At 43.2% G+C, this 19,327-nt stretch overlaps 2 protein-coding genes across 3 annotated transcripts in view; both read right to left on the reverse strand.

Moving 5' to 3' along the window:
* Positions 1 to 14,594, reverse strand: part of LOC127008977 (twist-related protein-like) — a 283,842-nt gene extending 269,248 nt beyond the window's left edge. For both annotated transcript variants that reach the window (XR_007761495.1, XM_050881531.1), the window contains exon 1: positions 14,485 to 14,594. The gene's annotated coding sequence lies outside the window, so the exon portion shown is untranslated. The remainder of the gene's footprint in view (positions 1 to 14,484) is intronic.
* Positions 14,595 to 15,544: 950 nt separating this feature from the next.
* The window catches only part of LOC127009123 (cadherin-89D-like), a 61,608-nt gene continuing 57,825 nt past the window's right edge, over positions 15,545 to 19,327 (reverse strand). Inside the window, exons 26-29 of the mRNA XM_050881910.1 lie at positions 18,429 to 18,520; positions 18,030 to 18,315; positions 17,653 to 17,879; positions 15,545 to 17,341 (exon numbers count right to left, since the gene is read on the reverse strand). Coding sequence (XP_050737867.1) covers positions 17,104 to 17,341; positions 17,653 to 17,879; positions 18,030 to 18,315; positions 18,429 to 18,520 — 843 coding nt within the window. The 3' untranslated portion in view covers positions 15,545 to 17,103. The remainder of the gene's footprint in view (positions 17,342 to 17,652; positions 17,880 to 18,029; positions 18,316 to 18,428; positions 18,521 to 19,327) is intronic.

A 19,327-nucleotide genomic window follows, 5' to 3' on the forward strand; every position in this document is an offset into this window, starting at 1 on the left:
AATAGAAAAAATATATACTATAAAATCAATTCCTCAATAGAAAATGTCAGTTATAATATCCTTTTCCTTGTATATGTTATGGCAAGAGAAAGATTAATGCAATAGAACCAAAGTAATGACAGATCAACCTTCCTTAAATAGCAAGAAGGTTCATCAAGTCATTTCATATAGACAAAACAAAAAAATCATAACGTTGGAAATAAATAACAAAAGCAAGGATATTATTGACCTAATCTTGGGGCCCAGTCTCGAGGCAGCGTTTGTTTTTTCTACTGTTTTCCATACTCTCCTTGTCTCTATCTACTGTATTCTTTTTTTTCAATTCCCCATTTTCTCCATTTTATCTACCTATTTTCTTTCACATAATAACTTTTCTTCCTTTTCGTACCTCCCTTTCATTTTTTTTTTCCACTTTATTTTTCCTTTAGTCTATCCTTGGCCTCCCTACCCCTTACTCCATGTTTACTTCTCTGTCTTTCTTTGCGTACTTCCTCTTCCTTTCATATCCATTTATCTTCTTTCATCTCCTGCCCTTTTTCGCCTCGAGATCATCTGGAACCAACTCGACCTAATCTTGGGCCCCAGTCTCGAGGCAGCGTTACTCTCCCTCTTTAGCGTCACTTTTGCATCTCTCCGCCACGAGTGTTGCGGCGTGGCGCGAAACGATAGGATTTCATCGGACTGAGCGACCGCGCGTGATTGGATGAGAAGGAAAGAGGAAGACAAAAAAATCAGAAAGAGAGAGAGAGAGAGAGAGAGAGAGAGAGAGAGAGAGAGAGAGAGAGAGAGAGAGAGAGAGAGAGAGAAACAGACTGACCAACACACACACACACACACACACACACACAAGAGCGAGAGAAAGCGAAAGTAGACAAGATATAAAAGAGTACTCAATCAAAAGTGACAAATTTACGTAAAAGAAAAAAAGAAACAAAACTGCGAAAAAGAAAGTAAAAAAAAAAAGTTGAAAAACGGTAAATCTCAGCAAACGAAGAAAAACTGATGTAGCAAAACACAACCAGTACGTTATTTTCTTCTTCCTTCCAGCACTGTGTTATAATTGCAAACGAAGAGAACGAGAATTAAAAAAAAGAACCCAAGGAAGCAAATAGGCCTACAGTACAAATAAATAACAGACATCAATAGCAAAAAGGCCTCCTGGATTCTTATTAGGCTACAAACGAAGCTCACAAGAATAACAAAAATCAACACAGCAAATAAATATAACAAACCATGAAAGCAAAAAGCCCTGTGTTCGAATTAGGCTAAAAACGAACGTAACCACAAGAATAACAAAACACAATGGATGTAAACAGACAGAAGCAAGCAACCAACCTCAATGCAAAAAGGCCTCAGCCACTCCCCATCCTCGAAACTCTCCTCTTGCGACTCGTAGAAGCGAAGCGGGACAGGAAAACAGATCACTTGCCGCCAGCGTTTTCCTTTTATCAGGGGTAACTCAAGCATCCAGGAGCCTTGTCTTGGGTAGGGAAAGAGATTAGCCTGAGGAGGAAAAGGGAGAAGAGGAGACTGATGAGAGAGGAGGGATTAGAGAAGCAAGGAGAAGTACAAAGAGGAGACAGAGGAGGAGGAAAAAATGGAAGATAATGAAGAGGAAGAGAAAGAAGATGAGAAGGAGGAAGAGGAGAATAGAAAAGAAAGTGGAAGACAAAAAGTAGCAAGGAAAAGTATAAAGAGGAGACAGAGGAGGAGGAAAAAATGGAAGATAATGAAGAGGAAGAAAAAGAAGATGTGGAGGAGGAGGAGGAGGAGGAAGAGGAGAATAGAAAATGAAAAAGAGAAAGAGACAGAAAAGGAGAAAGAAGAGCAGTAAAGGAAAATGATGAGGGAAAGGAGAAAGAGGAAGAGGAGAGAAAATAAGTCAAAAAAAGGCGAAAGAAAGGGAAGAGAAAAGAGGAAGATGAGGCAAGAAAATAAGAAATAAGACAGAAACGGAGAAAGTTGAGTAAAAGAGGCAAACAAAAGTGGGAAAGGAGAAAGAGGAAAGGCAGAGAAAAGAGAGAAAAAGAGAAGAATGAAGAGAAACAGACAACGGTGATATGATGGCCTTAGGTACTCTCCTTACGAATATCGAACTCGGGATCTTTTTATTAGTGCGACATATTTCATAGACGTGGGTGTTGTGTAGGAGGATCAAGATGGCATGAAAAGGTGTCGGTATGGAGTAAGGAGGAAGTGTCGAGTGATATCAAGGGGAAGGAAATGCCACGCAGACGAGTAAACGGACTCAAGAGGAGGATAAGCAGGAACAAGATTACAGAAAATGTCACTGTGCGGTGGCGTATGGAAAAAAAATGGATTGAAGGAAGGGAGAAGTGGAGGAATCTTGAGGGAGAGGAGGCGAAGATCAAGGAGGAATGAGGGGACACCACAGTCAATATGAAGAGTACTATATAGAGAGATTATGAGGAGTAATGAAGGGAGGGAGGGACGGCGCCAAAGGGTGAGAAGAACCAATGAAGAGGGAGTGAAGTGATATCTGAGGAGGTCAAAGAGTGATAAAAAGTGGTAAAGGAAGTGGAGAAGTTGGAAAAGACAAGACACACAGCTGCTGAAGAGGGTGAAGAGAAACTGTAGATTGTGAAGAGACGAGGAGGGGGGGGGGAAAGGGGAAACTGTGGAAAAGTGAGAGACAATATAAAAGGATACTGTTGATAAGTGAAGAGAGAGTGGATAGTGTCAAAAGGAGGTGGACATAGTGAATTAGTTGAAGGAAGAGAAAGGGGTGTTTAGAGACATTAGGAAGTATAAATGACTAAGTGGAAGATTTAGAAGACGTTAAAGAGAGACTATGACATCAAAAAATCTTGAAAGGTGTGGAAGGGGAAGTGGATGAATGAAAAGGACAAATTGAGCTCAAGAGGAGAAAGGGGTGTTTAGAGACATTAGGAAGTATAAATGTGTAAGTGGAAGATTTAGAAGAGGTTAAAGAGAGACTATGACATCAAAAAATCTTGGAAGGTGTGGAAGGGGAAGTGGATGAATGAAAAGGGCAGAGTGTGGATGGTATGAGTGTGTATGGTATGAGTAAGTATGTGTGTGACGAGACAGTGGTGAGCGTGGTACTGATGGAGAGACAGGCTGCCAGAAAGGGTGGATTAGCTTGCGTTCTGAGGTCACATCCGACTCCTCATTCCGGCAACCTCGTCAAAGACTTCACTAAAACCACGTTTGAGAGGCAGCGCACGACCCACTTAGTGGAGTCGCCCTTAACAGCACCGGCAGACGCAACTCTTGATGCAATAATAGTATCAATACCTTCCTCTAAATTGTTTTTACAGAGAAGGAAGCAGCTCAAGGGCAAAAGCAGTAAACAAAAGAAAGTCTGCTCAAACAAAAGAGAACAGAATGAGTGGCCAGAAGTTTAGAAAGTTTCGTTTAGTCGGCGCAACATCTGTGGTCATATGCCGGAGAGAGACAGAAGGGGAAGGAATTATAGGAGAAGGGAACAGATCCCAGGAGACGGGACACAACCCCCGATTAATACCTGGTACCCATTCATTGCTGGGTGGACAGGGGCGTAGGGTATCGGAAAAGCCGCCCAAATGTTTTCACTCCGCCCTGGAAACGAACCAGGGCTCTCTCAGTTGTGAGCCGAGTGTGCTAACCACTGCACCACGAAGCCCCCCGTGAGTGGCCAGAAGAAAGGTAGCTCGATACTCCCTTCTTGAAAGAGTTAAGTCGTAGGCAGGAGAAAATACAGACAGAGGAAGGTCGTTTCAGAGTTTACCAGCGATAGGGATGAAATATTGAAGATGATGGTTAACTCTTGCATAAGAAATTTGGATAAAACAGGGAGGAGCAAGAGTGGAAAGGCGAGTGCTGCATGATTCATTACTCTGGCCCTTTTATGTTTACTGTCCTCCTTCCCTTCCCTGATTTTTCCTTCCTCATTGCCTTTTCTCCTTCCTTCCATTCTTCTCCATCTTTCTTTCCATTCTTTCCATCTGTTCATTCTACCTCTTCCGTACATCCCCTCTCCTCTTTCCTCCTCTATCATTCTCCTTCCTTCAATATTTTCTTTACTCCCCCCTCGCTATCCTTCTCCTCTTCCTTTCATTCATCCCTAAACCTTGCCAATTGATGTTTTTTTTCTCTTACACATGGATGACTTCTCTCTCTCCCTTTGCCAGCATCCTGTTAGCCAAGGTACAATGTATGCTTTACTTTCTGTAACTCAATAACATTCCTGGAACTAATCAGTGTATGCGTGTATGCTTCAGGAGAGAGTATGATCATCCCTGAAGCCATGGGAAAGACGCCTTGCTGTCACTACTCACGGAGCCTCGAGAGTACTATGGACAGATGTTTTTATGATCCCGAGTAAGAGAGAGCAACACAAACTTGAGTAACCTAACCACAAGTGACGCCCTTTCGCAGTGTTGTCGGCATGGGACGCATCTGATAGTGGAGCAGTATTCGAAATTTCTCCTTTAATATTACGTAACATCCCCGCTGTAATTAACCCTTCCCATGCTCTACCTCTCTGAGTAGCCAGTGGGAATTACCTTGGAGTCCTTCCCATCACATATAAAAAAAAAGTTTCCCTACAGTTTTCCTTTTCAACTTTATAATTAAACATGCATTTCACAACTCTTCTAATTTTCTACCCCCTTCCATATCTAAGAAACTCTCCCAGCATTTCCTAATAATCTCCACAAGAGCTTTTTTTTTTTTTTTTTTTGCAACTACATATAACACACCTCGACCTTTCTCTTTTTTTTCCCCCTTCTATCTAAAGTTATAAACCCATCCCGCTTCCATCTACAACACACCACACCCAACACCACTTCTTCCTTCACCGACTGTTTGCTTTTCCTTCTGAGTAGATTTGTTTTCCTTCGCGTGTACTTTCCAGGAGAGGCCAACAAATATTAATAATGTATAGGAAAATACAATCTACATCTTAAAGGATATGCCCATCAAGGGGGTGACTGCAGTAACCCACAACCCTTACCGGCGGCTGGAAATTCGACCGCAAGACTTCAGAGCGTAAGGGTGGAAAGAGCGGGACGAGAGGGGCAAGGGAGCGGTCTGTTGGCCCAGGAGGTTGGCTGGAGGTTGGGTGAGGGAGAAGTTTATTTATATCTTGAGAGGAAAGCAGATGTTGGTGTACCAGAAGGAGAACACATCGGAGGGTATGATAAGAGTTTCCAGAGCTATCGTTACTGGGTGTGTGATATATGGATAGGAAGATGGATGGGTAAGTGGGTACGTTGGTAGATGGGTAAGTTGGATAAATAGGAAGAGAGGTAGGAAGGACACGTATGGGTGGTAGGCAGGTAGACAGGGGAGAGAAGTATATATATAGGAAAGGTAGGAAGGTAAGTAGAAAGGTAGATGAGCAGAAGTAGATAGAGAGGAAAGGTAGGAAGGTGGGTGGGTAGGTAAGTAGGTAGATTGGAAGGTAGGTAAGGTTAGTGGGAAAGTTAGTAAGTAAGACATGATGGTTGGACTTTCTCTCTCTCTCTCTCTCTCTCTCTCTCTCTCTCTCTCCCCCCCCCCCATCAAAATCAACCCACTTACTAACACACTCAATCAACCAAACTTCACCCAAACAACCACATCACTCAACCATACATTTCGTCGCCTTCCCCAACGATCGATTCATCACGCCCCGCCTGACAGACCGCCCATCAGTTCCCGGGGCGTGGCGTGGCGTGGCATTAGAGAAGCAGCAGCAGCGGCCACCACCGAGCGAGGGAGATAATAAGACGTGTTAAGAGGAGGTGTTAGGGAGAAGTTAAATAAGGGTGGTGGTGATGGCGGTGATGGCGGCCGGCGGAGGAGAGGGCGAGGCAATCACAAAGTTGGCCCGCACCGCTAATGGGAAAGTTTAATGCAATTTTGTTTGGTAATGAAGATGCGGGAAGGTCTGGTTTATGAGGTCAGGGAAAGGGAGGTTAAGTTAAGGAGGGATATGTATGGTGACGTGTATAGAATCGAAGTACATGGTCGAGGTAATGAGTGTCTTGCAAGAGTTTATGTTTATCAAGGTTTTAAATTTCTTTCACCTTCGTTTCTGTACTTTATCTGTCTGCTTATTACTCTCCCCCTCTCCCCCTCTCTCCCTCTCTCTCTCTCTCTCTCTCTCTCTCTCTCTCGCTGCCCTAGGGATTGGCGTGAAGTTGTAAGAGTCTCAAAACTTCATACATTGCATTCCCATTTGTATCCTTGCTTAAGAGAACCCTTTTTTTATTACTTCTATTACATCAGTTTACTTTACCAATACAAAACTCTCTGCTACAGTTAACCGAGTGTACCCTTCCGTAACATTAGCAGATGCAATGATGGCGTAACAAAGAGTAGTATGATGTTAAGCAAATATATATAAGTAGACGAATCATAATAACAGTAACGGGTTCACTTTATTTCGCCACAGAGCACCTGTTATTATTACGGAGTTCTAGTGTAGCTAAGGCTCTTTGTATACATCAGGACTGCTTGAGTTTAGGACTAGATATTCTTTATCTAGTCCTAAACTCAAGCAGTCCTGATGTATACAAAGGACCTTAACTACACTAGAACTCCGTAATGATAACAGGTGCTCTGTGGCGAGATAAAGTAAAGTTAAAACGGTACCCAGAATATAAAAATAGACATGATACTTACACTTGCAGGTAGAAAACATAGTCATAATATCAAGAGGAGGAGGAGGAAAAAGAAATGGAGGAGGAGGAAGAGGGGAAGGGGAACTGGAGAAGGACGAGGAGGAAGGGGGGGGGACAGGAAGAGGAGGAGGAAGAAGAGGAGGAGGAGGAGCAGTAGTAGGAGAAGGGAGACAAGAGAAAGGAGACTAGATATATCTAGAAATAGGGCAGAACAGAAGCATCATTCCAAGTTAACATACAAGCTCACCCACATATCTAAACTTACTCCACACACAAAACGACGCGGCAACGGAATACAACACAACGAAAAAATATATACAAAAGAACCTTGCACATCCATCAAAGTCAGAGGGATCAGGGGAAGCTTATGCGTGTACAGAGGATCTCTTTTTGACGCTTCCACGCTCAAGCCAAGCAAGGAAACAAGGAAGGAAGGAAGCAAGGGAGAAAGAAAGGAAGGAAGGAGAAAGGAAAGGAGGAAAGGAAAGAAGAAAGTAACGTAAGGAAGGCAAGTAAGGAAGGAAGGAAGGAAGGAAGGAAAGGAAGGCAAGCAGGGAAGGAAACAAGAACACCCGAAGGAAGGAAAGAAGGAGGGAAGGAAGAAACTAACGTAAGGAAGGCAAGGAAATAAGTAAGTAAGGAAATAAGGAAGGAAGGAAGGAAGGAAGGAAGGAAGGAAAGAAAGAAAGAAAGAAAGAAAGGAAGGAAGGAAGAATACTCGAAGCAAGAATACACGAAGGCAAGGGAGGAAGGAGGGAAGGAAGAATGTAACGTAAGGAAGGCAAGTATGTGAGTAAGGAAGGAAGGCAGGAAGGAAGGCAAACAAGGAAGGCAAGGAAGGAAGGCAGGCAAGGAAGGAAGGAATACGAACAAGTGAGCTAAGCATAGTGTGAAGAGCCTTGTAACGAGATACATTGTTACACACCTCGTAGTATACACACGAGAGAGAGAGAGAGAGAGAGAGAGAGAGAGAGAGAGAGAGAGAGAGAGAGAGAGAGAGAGAGAGAGAGAGAGAGAGAGAGAGAGAGAGAGAGAGAGAGAGAGAGAGAGAAAAAGCATAGAAGCGAAAGTAAAGGAGGAAGGAAGGAAGATGTGAGGAAAGTAAAGATGTTATGATGGAAGGAAAAAGAAGAGCAAAGAAAAAGAGAATGGAAGAAGGAATAAATGAAAATAAGAAACGACGAAAAGATAAAGACGGAGACAAGGAAGGAAAGGAGTACGAAGGAGATGAGAAAGAAAGAAGGAAGGAAGGAAGGAAAGAGAAACGAGATGGTAGGAAAAAAAAAGAGCAATGAAAAAAGAAAATGGAAGAAAAAAGGAATGAAAATAAGAAACGGCGAAAAGATAAAAATGGCGACAAGGAAGAAAAGGAGTGCGAAAAAGGAGATGAGAAAGAAGGAAGGAGGGAAGGAAGGAAAGAAGAAAGGAAAGAGAAACGAGGTAGAAGGAAAAAAGAAGAGCAGAGAAAGAGAAAATGAAAGAAAGAAAGAATGAAAATAATAAACGGCGAAAAAAGAGAAAATGCTGACAGGAAAAGGCGTGCAAGGAAAGAGAAGAGAAAGAAGGAACGAAGGAAGGAAGGAAGGAATTGAGAAAAAATTGATGGAAAAAGAACGAAAAGGAAGGAAGGAAGGAGGGAGGGAGGGATTTACATCAAGGAAGGAAGGAAAAAGGGAAGAAAAGAAATAAATTAAAAAAGATGTAATATACGAAAGGAGGGAAAGGAGGAAAGGATGCAAAACGGAAAGGGAAAAAGGAAGGAAAGCAGAAAGGAAGGCGAAAGTAATTAGAGCAACGAAGGGTCAGAAAAAGAGGAGGAGAGAACGCATAGAACTTCGACTTGATAATATGAGGGAGAAAGGGAAAGAAGGAAGGAAGGAGAAGAGAGAACGGAATAATGAGAGAAAAGGGAGGAAAGCACGACGTAGAGAGAGAGAGAGAGAGAGAGAGAGAGAGAGAGAGAGAGAGAGAGAGAGAGAGAGAGAGAGAGAGAGAGAGAGAGAGAGAGAGAGAGAGGAGATATACACTGAGGTGTCGTATGATCGTTATAAAACCGGTGTTGGTAGCTGCGGGGGGCGGAGGGGGTAGTAGAGGACAAGAGGAAAGGGTGGGAGACAAGAGTGGAGACAAGAGGAGAGAAGAGAGGAAATGATAAGGTAGAAGAGGAGAGATGACAGAAAAAGGAGTGTAGGGGAATGAGAAGAGGGAAATAGCTGGTGTAATGAAAGGTTAGCAGGAGAGGAGAAGAGAGGAGAGGAAAGGAACGGAAAGGGAAGGAAAGGAAAGGAAAGGAAAGGAGAGGAGGGGAATGGAAAGTTGAGGAAAGGAGAGGAAAGGAATGGAAAGGAAAGAAAATAAGAAGGAAAGGAGAGGAATAGAAAGTAGAGGAAAGGAAAGGAGAGGAACGGAAAGGAAAGGAAAGGAAAGGAGAGGAATGGAAAGGAAAGGAGAGGAGAGGAATGGAAAGGAAAGGAGAGGAATAGAAAGTAGAGGAAAGGAAAGGAAAAGAAAGGAAAGGAATGGAAAGGAAAGGAAAGGAGAGGAAGGGAAAGGAAAAGAAAGGAAAGGAAAAGAAAGGAAAGAAAAGGGAAAGAAAGGAATGGAGAGGAGAGGAGAGGAGATTACAGGAGAGGAGAGAGAAAAGTAGAGAAGAGAAGGTAGGGCAAAAAAATAAAGAACATGGAGATGATGAAAAGGGCAGTTAAAAAATTCAGAGGTGAGAATAAGAGGAAAGAGAAGAAAGAAAACAACGAAAATGAAAAGGTGAGAGGAGTGAAGAGCCGAAGCAGGAAGATGATAAACAGGGGATAAATCACTGAGGAAAGGGAAGAGCAAGTGAAAAGACGAGAGAAAAGAAAAAAAGAGGAAATGGAACAAAAGAGAGAAGAGGAAAAATGAAAGAATAATAAAGAACTTGGTGGAAATGTAAAGATAGAAAAGGGAGGGACTAGGGAAATGGGAGGGATAGACAGCACAAAAGTAAAGACTGAAGAGAGGAAAAAAGAGAAAAGGAAGTGGAAGGGAAGGGAATGAAATGAAGGTGATGATGATCCGGGATGAAGAGAGAAGCGGAAGAAAACAGGAAAAGGGGAAGAGAAAAACGAAGGTGGACGGAAGTAAAAAAAAGACCAGAGAGAGAGAGAGAGAGAGAGAGAGAGAGAGAGAGAGAGAGAGAGAGAGAGAGAGAGACATATAACAATGGTGAACAATTAGCTCTGGTCATCAAACCGACACCAAGGATCGTAATAACCTCCATAGTTTTCACTAATAGGTCAGCTAATTGACCCTTTTTCATAACTCTCCCACTATCTATATAACTATCTCAATCTATCTATCTATCTATCTATCTATCTATCTATCTATCTATCTATCTATCTATCTATCTATCTATCTATATATATATATATATATATATATATATATATATATATATATATATATATATATATATATATATATATATATATATATATACATATATATATATATATATATATATATATATATATATATATATATATATATATATATATATATATATATATATATATATATATATCTATCTGTGTACACCTGACTCGCAAAACTTGCTTTCTATATTCCTTGATATTAAATTTTTTTGTTTTGTTTTCCTTCACGTGTAAGAAGATGCAGAGTCGAGGGAGCGTGCTGGCTCGTCCCGCCTGTTCATCATTTTGACAGTATCCACTACAAGTAATACAACTGACACTTTCACTAATTTCACGAAGTTTCAAAATAAATACAAATTACAATAGCACTTTTGTTTTTACCGTCATGTGCACGATATATATATATATATATATATATATATATATATATATATATATATATATATATATATATATATAGATATATATATATATATATAGATCGCTAAAATTCTGTATAAAGTGTGTTCCCCTTCATGGTGTGGGGCGCAAGGGTCCGGGTGGTGAGGGACGGGGCAGCGTTGAGGGCGTGAGTGACACATGAATGGCTCGTGATGCCGCATTGAAACCTGACCGGGCAAGACCAGACGCCGTAATTATGTCCACCAGACGCTACAATTATGTCCACCGTGATGCCGGGTTTGCGTGGGGCAGTCAAAGGGACGAGAGTCTGCATGGCGGCTATTTTTCAATACATTATACAAGGCATATTCATGTAAGATTCGTGCATTCAACGTATTTAGGGGGGTAACCTACTCCCCACTTTGAGAGTTTATGAGACTGGGCGTGGGCGTGGGTGTGCGCTTCAAAAAGCAAGTAAAAGTAACTTGTATGTGGGAGTAAATGACGTAAATATCTTTTAGAGAGAAAGGGAACCAGGCAAAGCTCCTCACAGTTGGCAGACGTTATACAGAGCTTGTTGAGGTTAGTGAAAATTAATATGTTTAAGCTTGTTGGATTGCGCAGATGATTCTGAGAAGTGTAATAATGTGAAGGTAGGACGCGACGATGATCTCCGTCACTTAAGCTCTGGAGCCAGTCGGGTGCAAGATCCCATTACCTCGGCACACGGGGGGAGTGGCATCTGAGTTACCACAGTTTACTTTCCTAAGGTTTCCGCAACTCGAAAGGAAGGATTAACAGCGTGGCTGCTGCGCGTCGACTGCCCAGGCTAAATCAAACTCGAGACAGCAGAGACCAGAGCTTAGGGATAACTAAATATAACTGTAAATAATGTCACGGAGTCCAAAGAGTAAGAAATAAGTTATATCGGTGTGTATAAATGAAGTCGGTACACGTAGAATGGAAAAATAACAGAGAAATATTCAGTACCACAAACAGCTGGTATATCAACAAACAATGACGCAACGAAGTTAAAACAGCACAGGAGCCTAAAGCAGCTCCAGGCAACAGTATATAAATAGAGAAGGCAATCACGAGCAGTCGAGTGTGTGTGTGTGTGTGTGTGTGTGTAGTCAAGGCGTTGGGAATAGCCTGCGAGGTGAGTGAGTGAACGTGTGAGTGGGTGTGTGAGGCGTCGCGGCTGTAACTCTAGAGGCGGCGCGGGCATCGTGTGGCCATTACCGTGGGCTGGCGCGTCACCGGCCATTATTTTCCCTTTTCTGTCACCCGGACGGACGCTGACCCGGCCCCACGGTGCATCCCCGAGCCGCCAGAGACCCGCCAGCCGAGAAAGGGAGGGAGGGATGGGCATAAACAGAAGAGAATAGGCCAAAGAAATAGGGTGGACAGGTGGGTTGTCATGAAAAGAAGAGAATAGAGAAAAAATAAATGGTTGTAAAGCGAACAGAGAGAAATGAAAAAAAAGTTAGGGTGGAGAGGAGAATGTACGGCAGTGGTTTCCAAAAGGGCGGTTGAGGCGGCAAGATGGCATTAGAAGCAATTATAAGTAGTTTTTAGATAATCTGTAACGAAATCTATTCCCTAAACCCTAAGGCTAAACTAAAAGAACATATATGCCTTAATACTTGTTTGTGTTTAATCTTAGTTGTCACTTTGCAGCAAACCAAATACCCAGACTTTTGTATTCGCATGTGTGTGTGGGGGGGGGGGGGAGGGTATGCCAGCCTGGAAGAGTCTGAGAACCCGTGGTGTAAGGGAAGAGATAAGACGGTTATAGAGAGCCTTACAAAGAGGAATTAAAGAAAAAACAAGAGTGGATGGGTGAATTTTCGTGAACAACAGGGAACAGAGCAGAGCTAAGTGAATATATAAAGAGAACAAGAAAGGAATGAAAGCATGAACTAAAGGTAGGGGATGGCTGTCTCTTTTATATATTGTTGGAGAAAAGGCAAAATATTACTCCGTAGTCTGTATACGCCTGGAGGTCAGAAGAAACAGGCGTGAAACGTGATACAAGGAGCCTTCCGTAAGGGTTGCGTGCGCTCTTACATAAGGAAAAATAGTGTTGGTAGGCGAGGATGAGGAAGAGATTACCTGCATACTAGTGTTTCTGGATTACTTAAGAGAAGGTAAAAGGAGATAGTGGAGACGAAGAGCCAAATGATGCATGTATTTGTTTATTTTTATATTTTACTATTTTTTTGCTTTTTTACTAATATTTTTGGCCTCGAACAGTAAACAGTAAAGTAAACAGTTAAGGTGAATGAGTGTTATCGTGTTTTCAGACAGGAGTGGAAAGCAAAGCACTATCCATTTTTATCTCGTTATTATTTTTTATACCATCAGCATTATCTCATTTTCAGCCCATTAGCTTTTTTTATTTCATTACCTTTTCGGTCAATTATTTTTCTCATCAACACATCATTATATTTCTTTATCTTTTTCCAGTCAATTATTTACTTTTTGTCAGCCTATTATTTTCATCATCTCATTATCTGTCATTTTTTTCATGCGTGGGAAAATATTCTTTACGTTCAGAAAATTATGATGGGTAAATTCGATGTCTGGGAGCGGTGTCGAAAATACTAAAGCTTGGGTCACAGAAACGAAAATACAACCCCAGAGTTAAGTTTCATAGGACTCGAGAGAGAATATTTGGTTTCCACATCGATATGCAAAATGTAGACACAACTATGCTGTTCACGAAGGGACGCGAGGACAAACTCGTGTCAGTGTTACATAAAAGAAACACGCATTCTCTTTCAACAAATCAAAAGTAATTCTCTCTCTCTCTCTCTCTCTCTCTCTCTGTCTTGTGTGCTCGTCTGTTTGTCTGTCTATCCGCCTCTGTATGCCTGTCTGTGTTCTTCGTATGGCTTCGTCTCTGTCTGTCTGTGTCTGTATGTCTTCGTCTGTCTGTCTGTCTGTCTCTGTATCTCTCTCTCTCTCTCTCTCTCTCTGACGATAAGATATACATGTTTTCCTCAAGATCCGACATGTTCAGGGTTCAGGAGGAGCGGTGTCTGCCTCGACTGAGTGACGCCTCTCCCTGCCCTTGTCTAGTGCCTCGCCGCGGCCCCCGAGACGCACCTCCTAACCCCGGCCACCCGCTTCACGCCAACCACCGCCCCTGCGTTATGTATGGTAAGATGTGGCAGTTTCTGAGAGTATGAAGCGCTTTTAAAACTCACTTGAGAAATGCAAATGTGGCTGCATTCTCGCATGTGTGAAAATTATATAATTCCTAGGTATTGGAGTCACAAATGTTGGACAGTGATCATCTGCAATGTAAAGATGAGTAGATAAAAATGTCCACTTGGCCACGAACCTCCCTTAAATAAGCATGAAAAACAGGACGAAAGGAAGATTTAGCGCCTCGACACTGATCACCATTTTGTGCCTCGAGACGCGCCGCCCTGCTCCCCTCCATTGTCAAGAAACGGAATAATCACACCGCCCCAACGATCTCTACGACACACGCTACACTGCCGCCACCAGGAAAACTTGTTTGTTTGCTCGTGTGTGCAAGATTATGCATTTACTGGTAATTGTGGAGAATCATTCCGCGCCTCCAAAATACGATATCACCCCTTCATATTATGGTTAAGGGACTAAATACATGTCTCTTAACCATAATATTAAGGCGCAAATACTTAAAAGTAAAGAAAAAGGCCTAATTAATCCCCTTCCCATGTGAGACGAATAGTTGTCGATAGTGAAACCCATTTTAGTTACCCCCACAATAAGTGGTTATTATAAAATGAGTCAGTTCATATTAATAACGTGACTGCTATTGAGTGGTAAGAAGTGTTATGAAAAGAACGAACTAGGTCTGACGTTCGTAACCATGGCAACGTCACCAAGATGTGCATCACAGAAAACGGGATGATGGAGGTACGCCAGCAAATTTAAAGAAGGCTAACACATTCATTTTGGAAGGCGGGGAAGCATAAACATAACGGTGTGTTCACTTAATGGTAATAAAATCTATTCATAAAAACATAAAACATCCCTAAAAATTAGAAGAAAAACTCCCTTACCAGTATCATGACGTCGTTGCCATTACCACCGCCGCCGCCGCCGTCACCCCGATACCACACTCACCAGCACAAACAAATAAATCACATCACACGCGAGCGACTCCCCCTCTTAATTTGAAGTCCCAACGCGCACTGCCGTCACTCCGCCTCCTGACTCTCACCGCTCCTGTCTCAATCTCAAGGTTCGAACAGAGTTGAAGCTTCATGAACCTTTGAGTCCGGCAGTGGTGGTGGTGGCGGCGGAGTTGCATATTTTACGTTCGTCAGGTCTCGGCCTCGTGTCATTTTGGTCTAGTCATGCCTGTTGAACTCGATGACTTTTGCGCCTCCTACAAAGTCTGTGTCTGATGTGTCGAAGTGAGTCCTGGGTGAAGATTTATTTGTATGGGTTCACTCACCGTTTCGAAACTTCCCTCGACTCGTTTTGGTGGTTTGATTCGTCTCAGTATTACCGTATAGGCCTCTGTCTTTGTATAAGTAAACCTGTCTGTGTGCTTGTCTGTCTGTTTGTCTATCCGCCTCTGTATGCCTGTCTGTGTTCTTCGTATGGCTTCGTCTCTGTCTGTCTGTGTCTGTCTGTTTGTGTCTGTATGTCTTCGTCTCTCTCTCTCTCTCTCTCTCTCTCTCTCTCTCTCTCTCTCTCTCTCTCTCTCTCTCTCGTGGTATCTTTTGGAAACGCGTAATAACCACCGAAGCGAAGAAGAAACCAACAAAACATCTCCATCTTCGCCTCTAAAAGGAAAACCGAATACTCGCGCTGGCAATATTTTCCCTTCCGCTCCCTTCCCTTCCCTTCCCTTCGGTTCGACTCCCACGTCTCAGGGTCTTACTTTTTCCTCCGCAATTTCCTTTCCCTCCCGATACCTGGCTCGCGTTACACCTTCCTTCTCATTACCGTTACACACCTTAAAATATTTTGTCTCTCACATAGATAACGTAAAGAGAAGGTGTCTAGTTATCTTTCCTCTCTTTCCATCGTACTCCTCCCTCTTCCTCTTCCTCCGTTGACTCCTCCTCCTTCTCCTTCTCCTCCTCCCTCCGATGTTACACAAATAGCATATACTTTTTGTTACATATATTTCTAAGAGTTTTTTGTTACATAAGAATTTGGTCAGTTTTTTTGTGGTGTAAAGATATAGATACATGTGATATATTTCTTCTTGCTTAGTGCTTTTAGTGGGTTTATTAACAGCACGGAGTAATATTCCAGCGTTTGATAGCATATATATACTCAGAGGTTTATTTACACACACACACACACACACACACACACACACACACTCACACGGGATTATTATTAAAGCTTGAACACAAACGCAAATCTTTAAATGCATTGCTCTTTTATCGCACTGTCAATTATTTTATACAAGAATGAAATATTTAGTGAATGATATATTTTTTTGGATTTGGAGAGAAAGATAAAATAATAATGATACAAAGAAGAAGAAGAGGAAGAACAAGAAGAAGAACAAGAAGAAGAAAAACAAGAACAACAAGAACAAGAAGAACAAAAATAAGAACAAGAAGAACAAGAAGAAGAAGAAGAGGAAGAAGTAGAAATAACACGTGTTGCATTCGCCTCCCGCATCCCAAAGCAACAGAAAATATGGAAAACTGAAAAGAAAACAGAAAATTTGAGAAGCCACGAGAACAAACCGAAACTGTGGCGAGGCGAAAAGATACATAGAAAAGATGAATTTAAAAAGAAAAGAAAAGGAAAAAGGTGAAAACAAATTACCAACAGAGGATATAAAACTTGGCCTTTCGTGTGTGCCATTCCGTTTTCTTTTTCGGGTGTGAAGTGAATAATGAGTGATAGGGTAATTTATATATACATCGAGATATTTATGATGCGAACTTTTTTTCTGATGATACTAATGATAATAATAGAAGTATGAATGCACGTAGAGTATTTTCCTTTGGCACAACTTACACTTCTAGTCAATCAAGCTCTCTCTCTCTCTCTCTCTCTCTCTCTCTCTCTCTCTCTCTCTCTCACACACACACACACACACACACCAGCTAAACGCATACAACCAGACGTGTCACCTTGGAAAAATCGCATAAAGTAACACTCTAGGAATAACGTACCTTCAGAATAACCTACTTTTATAAAACTTACAAAACTTACGCCTTATTCCAACACCTTATTGCAACAGAAGGTAATATAGGCGGAATCCAAACCTCTAATATTACGGAGTTTTTGCAATTCTTGTCTTTCTGTTTACGTTATTTTGGTATCTATCTTGTCACCAACAGCTTCCAACAGCCTACCATGAAGCCTACTAAAAATATCATACACGTATAAACTCATCCTATAAACTCTAATATTTTACAGTTTTCAAGACATTCTATATACAATAATATTCTACTTTATAGCTGATCACCTAAAGTGTCTCATGAAAACGTTGCAACACACACACACACACACACACACACACACACACACACACACACACACACACATTAATTAGAGACTCTTGATATGTAAATCCGATCATTCCACAGCTCCTAAGACAGTCTATATACAGCCACTCTGCCGTACCAACAACTACAACATCTTGCACGAGCAGCCGCAGGTGACGCCCCGAACGGTCCCCATCCTCTCCTTCCTCGAGGCTACAACTCCGTCACGTCACTGGGTTTGGGTCCGCCGAGGTCCCCGCCGCCCCGCCCCGACGCCTCCCCCGCCCACTCCCGCCTCAGATGGGTGCGTGGGATGGTGTGGATGGCGCCGCCGCGACTCTGCTGGTGGGGGTGTTGCTCCAGGCTGTCCGGGGAGTGTGTTCTGGTGGAGGAGGCGGCCGAGCAGTCAACGGTGGGCAGGCCTCGAGTGTTCCTTCCGCTACGTTGATACCTGTGGATTGATGCCACGGGTTATGAGTCACCTGCATGTGATGGGGAGATTATCTGGCTTTCCAGGTAAATGTTGCTTTGTTTACTTTACTCTTCCTGTTTCCTCCTCATTTTAGTTGTCTAGCTCTACCCCTTTTCCGGGGGTCTGTTGATGGATGGGCTGCAATCATTGTAGCAACACTCTTATCTACGTTATCATCTATACAAGACTCTTATCTACGTTATTGATTCTTGGAACGAGTGGGCTATATAGGGACTTGAAAGAAGGCCGCCCGCCGTGTTTGCTCGGGCGCAGGACCCCTGGCGCCTCACCTGTCCCGCGCACAACACCTGGGCTGGCCGGGCACGCTGAGAGTAGGCGGCGCGTGGTCCCGCTCGTCCAGGTCTGAGCTGGAAGGCTCCTCGGGGATGCGGCCCCCAACCCTGGACGCGCCCTCGCCGCCGCGTCGCCTCTTTCGGGACGTCATGTGACGGGCACACATGGAGGCCGACTCGTCGTCGTCAGTGTGGACAGAAAACCTCTCACTGCCACACGTGTGCTGCAACGGAGGTGTTATCAAGACATTGCCACAAAACCGAACATTTAAACAACTTAGTAACCCTGCGACATGATGACACAATGTTACGCTCCGTGTACGGAAAACATCAACAAACATTCAACAAAATTATCAAAATTGTCAGTCACTCACCTCAATGTCGGACACGCAAGAGTGGGCACAGCGGGACTGCCTGATGATAGGACGAGGCCGGTGGGCGTGGTCGGGGGGGTAGCGCGCCGCCTCTTGGGGGTAATGGGCGTGGTCGGCTGGGTAGTGGGCGTGGTCGTGGGTCCCCTCTTGGGCCTCCGTGGAGTCCGCACTGCTGTGGTCACTCATGTGGGTGTAGGGCGCGGCGAAGGGCCCCGGGTAGGCCATGGGCATCACCGGCATGCCCCCGGTGGTCACCAGAGGCGGAAGTGGCATGGGCTTGCGACGCCTGGCGAAGAAAAGACCAAACTGAGGTTCACCGTTCCTCCGAGTGACAGATAGACTGAGGCATTTTTTACCCCCTTGAGAAGACGCGGCTAAAGTTAGAGACATGGAACTGACCTTTTGCGTTGCTTGTAGCAGAGGCAGGCGATGGCGGCCACCGTCAGTAGGAACACCACCACCGCGCCCGCCAGGATGGCCACCTCCGCGGTCTGCAGTGGGACGGAAATAGAGACTCAACACACACACACTATCAACACAAAATTGTCACAAACATTCACCACTCAAAGTAAAAGCAAGATCATAGATTTCAAGATGGTAGTTCTCGAGAGGGGCAGTTGAGGGTGGAAGTGTTGGACGGGAGGCACTGGAAGGGACGAAGGGCCTGAGGCACGAGGTGTGTGACTGCTAATGGCACGTGTTAGCGGTGCCCAATACACGCCTTTAGGACGCACACCTTCAAGACATGAGGTTAAGGCAAATGGGGAGGAGGCGGCTGAATGGTTGGCGTGCCGGCGCCGCGTCCAGAGGGACGCAGTCCGCCGCCGCCACAAGCTGGAGTTTTTCAGTCACCGCCGAGTGGCCTAGAACTACCCATATGCTGTCCTGAAGACTGCCAATCAAGCTGGACTCAAGATTCTCTCTCTAAGAGAAAGGATCAAAGATGACCTCCTGGGGGCAGCATGAGCCAAGCAAGATGCCGCCACAATAAACACTTGCCTGCGTCATGACGGGCTGGGGCCGGCCATCAGACCCCACCAAAAAAGAACACCTGCGCCATAGATCGAAAAGTAAAAAAAAATCAATTAAATAAGGGAATAATGGTACTATATTACACAAGTGGATAGTCGTATATAAAAACAATTTGTATTTATATATATATATATATATATATATATATATATATATATATATATATATATATATATATATATATATATATATATATATATATATATATATATATATATATATATATATATATATATATATATATATATATATTTATATATATATAT

The sequence above is a fragment of the Eriocheir sinensis genome, chromosome 39 (assembly GCF_024679095.1).
Source record: "Eriocheir sinensis breed Jianghai 21 chromosome 39, ASM2467909v1, whole genome shotgun sequence".
NCBI lineage: Eukaryota > Metazoa > Arthropoda > Malacostraca > Decapoda > Varunidae > Eriocheir > Eriocheir sinensis.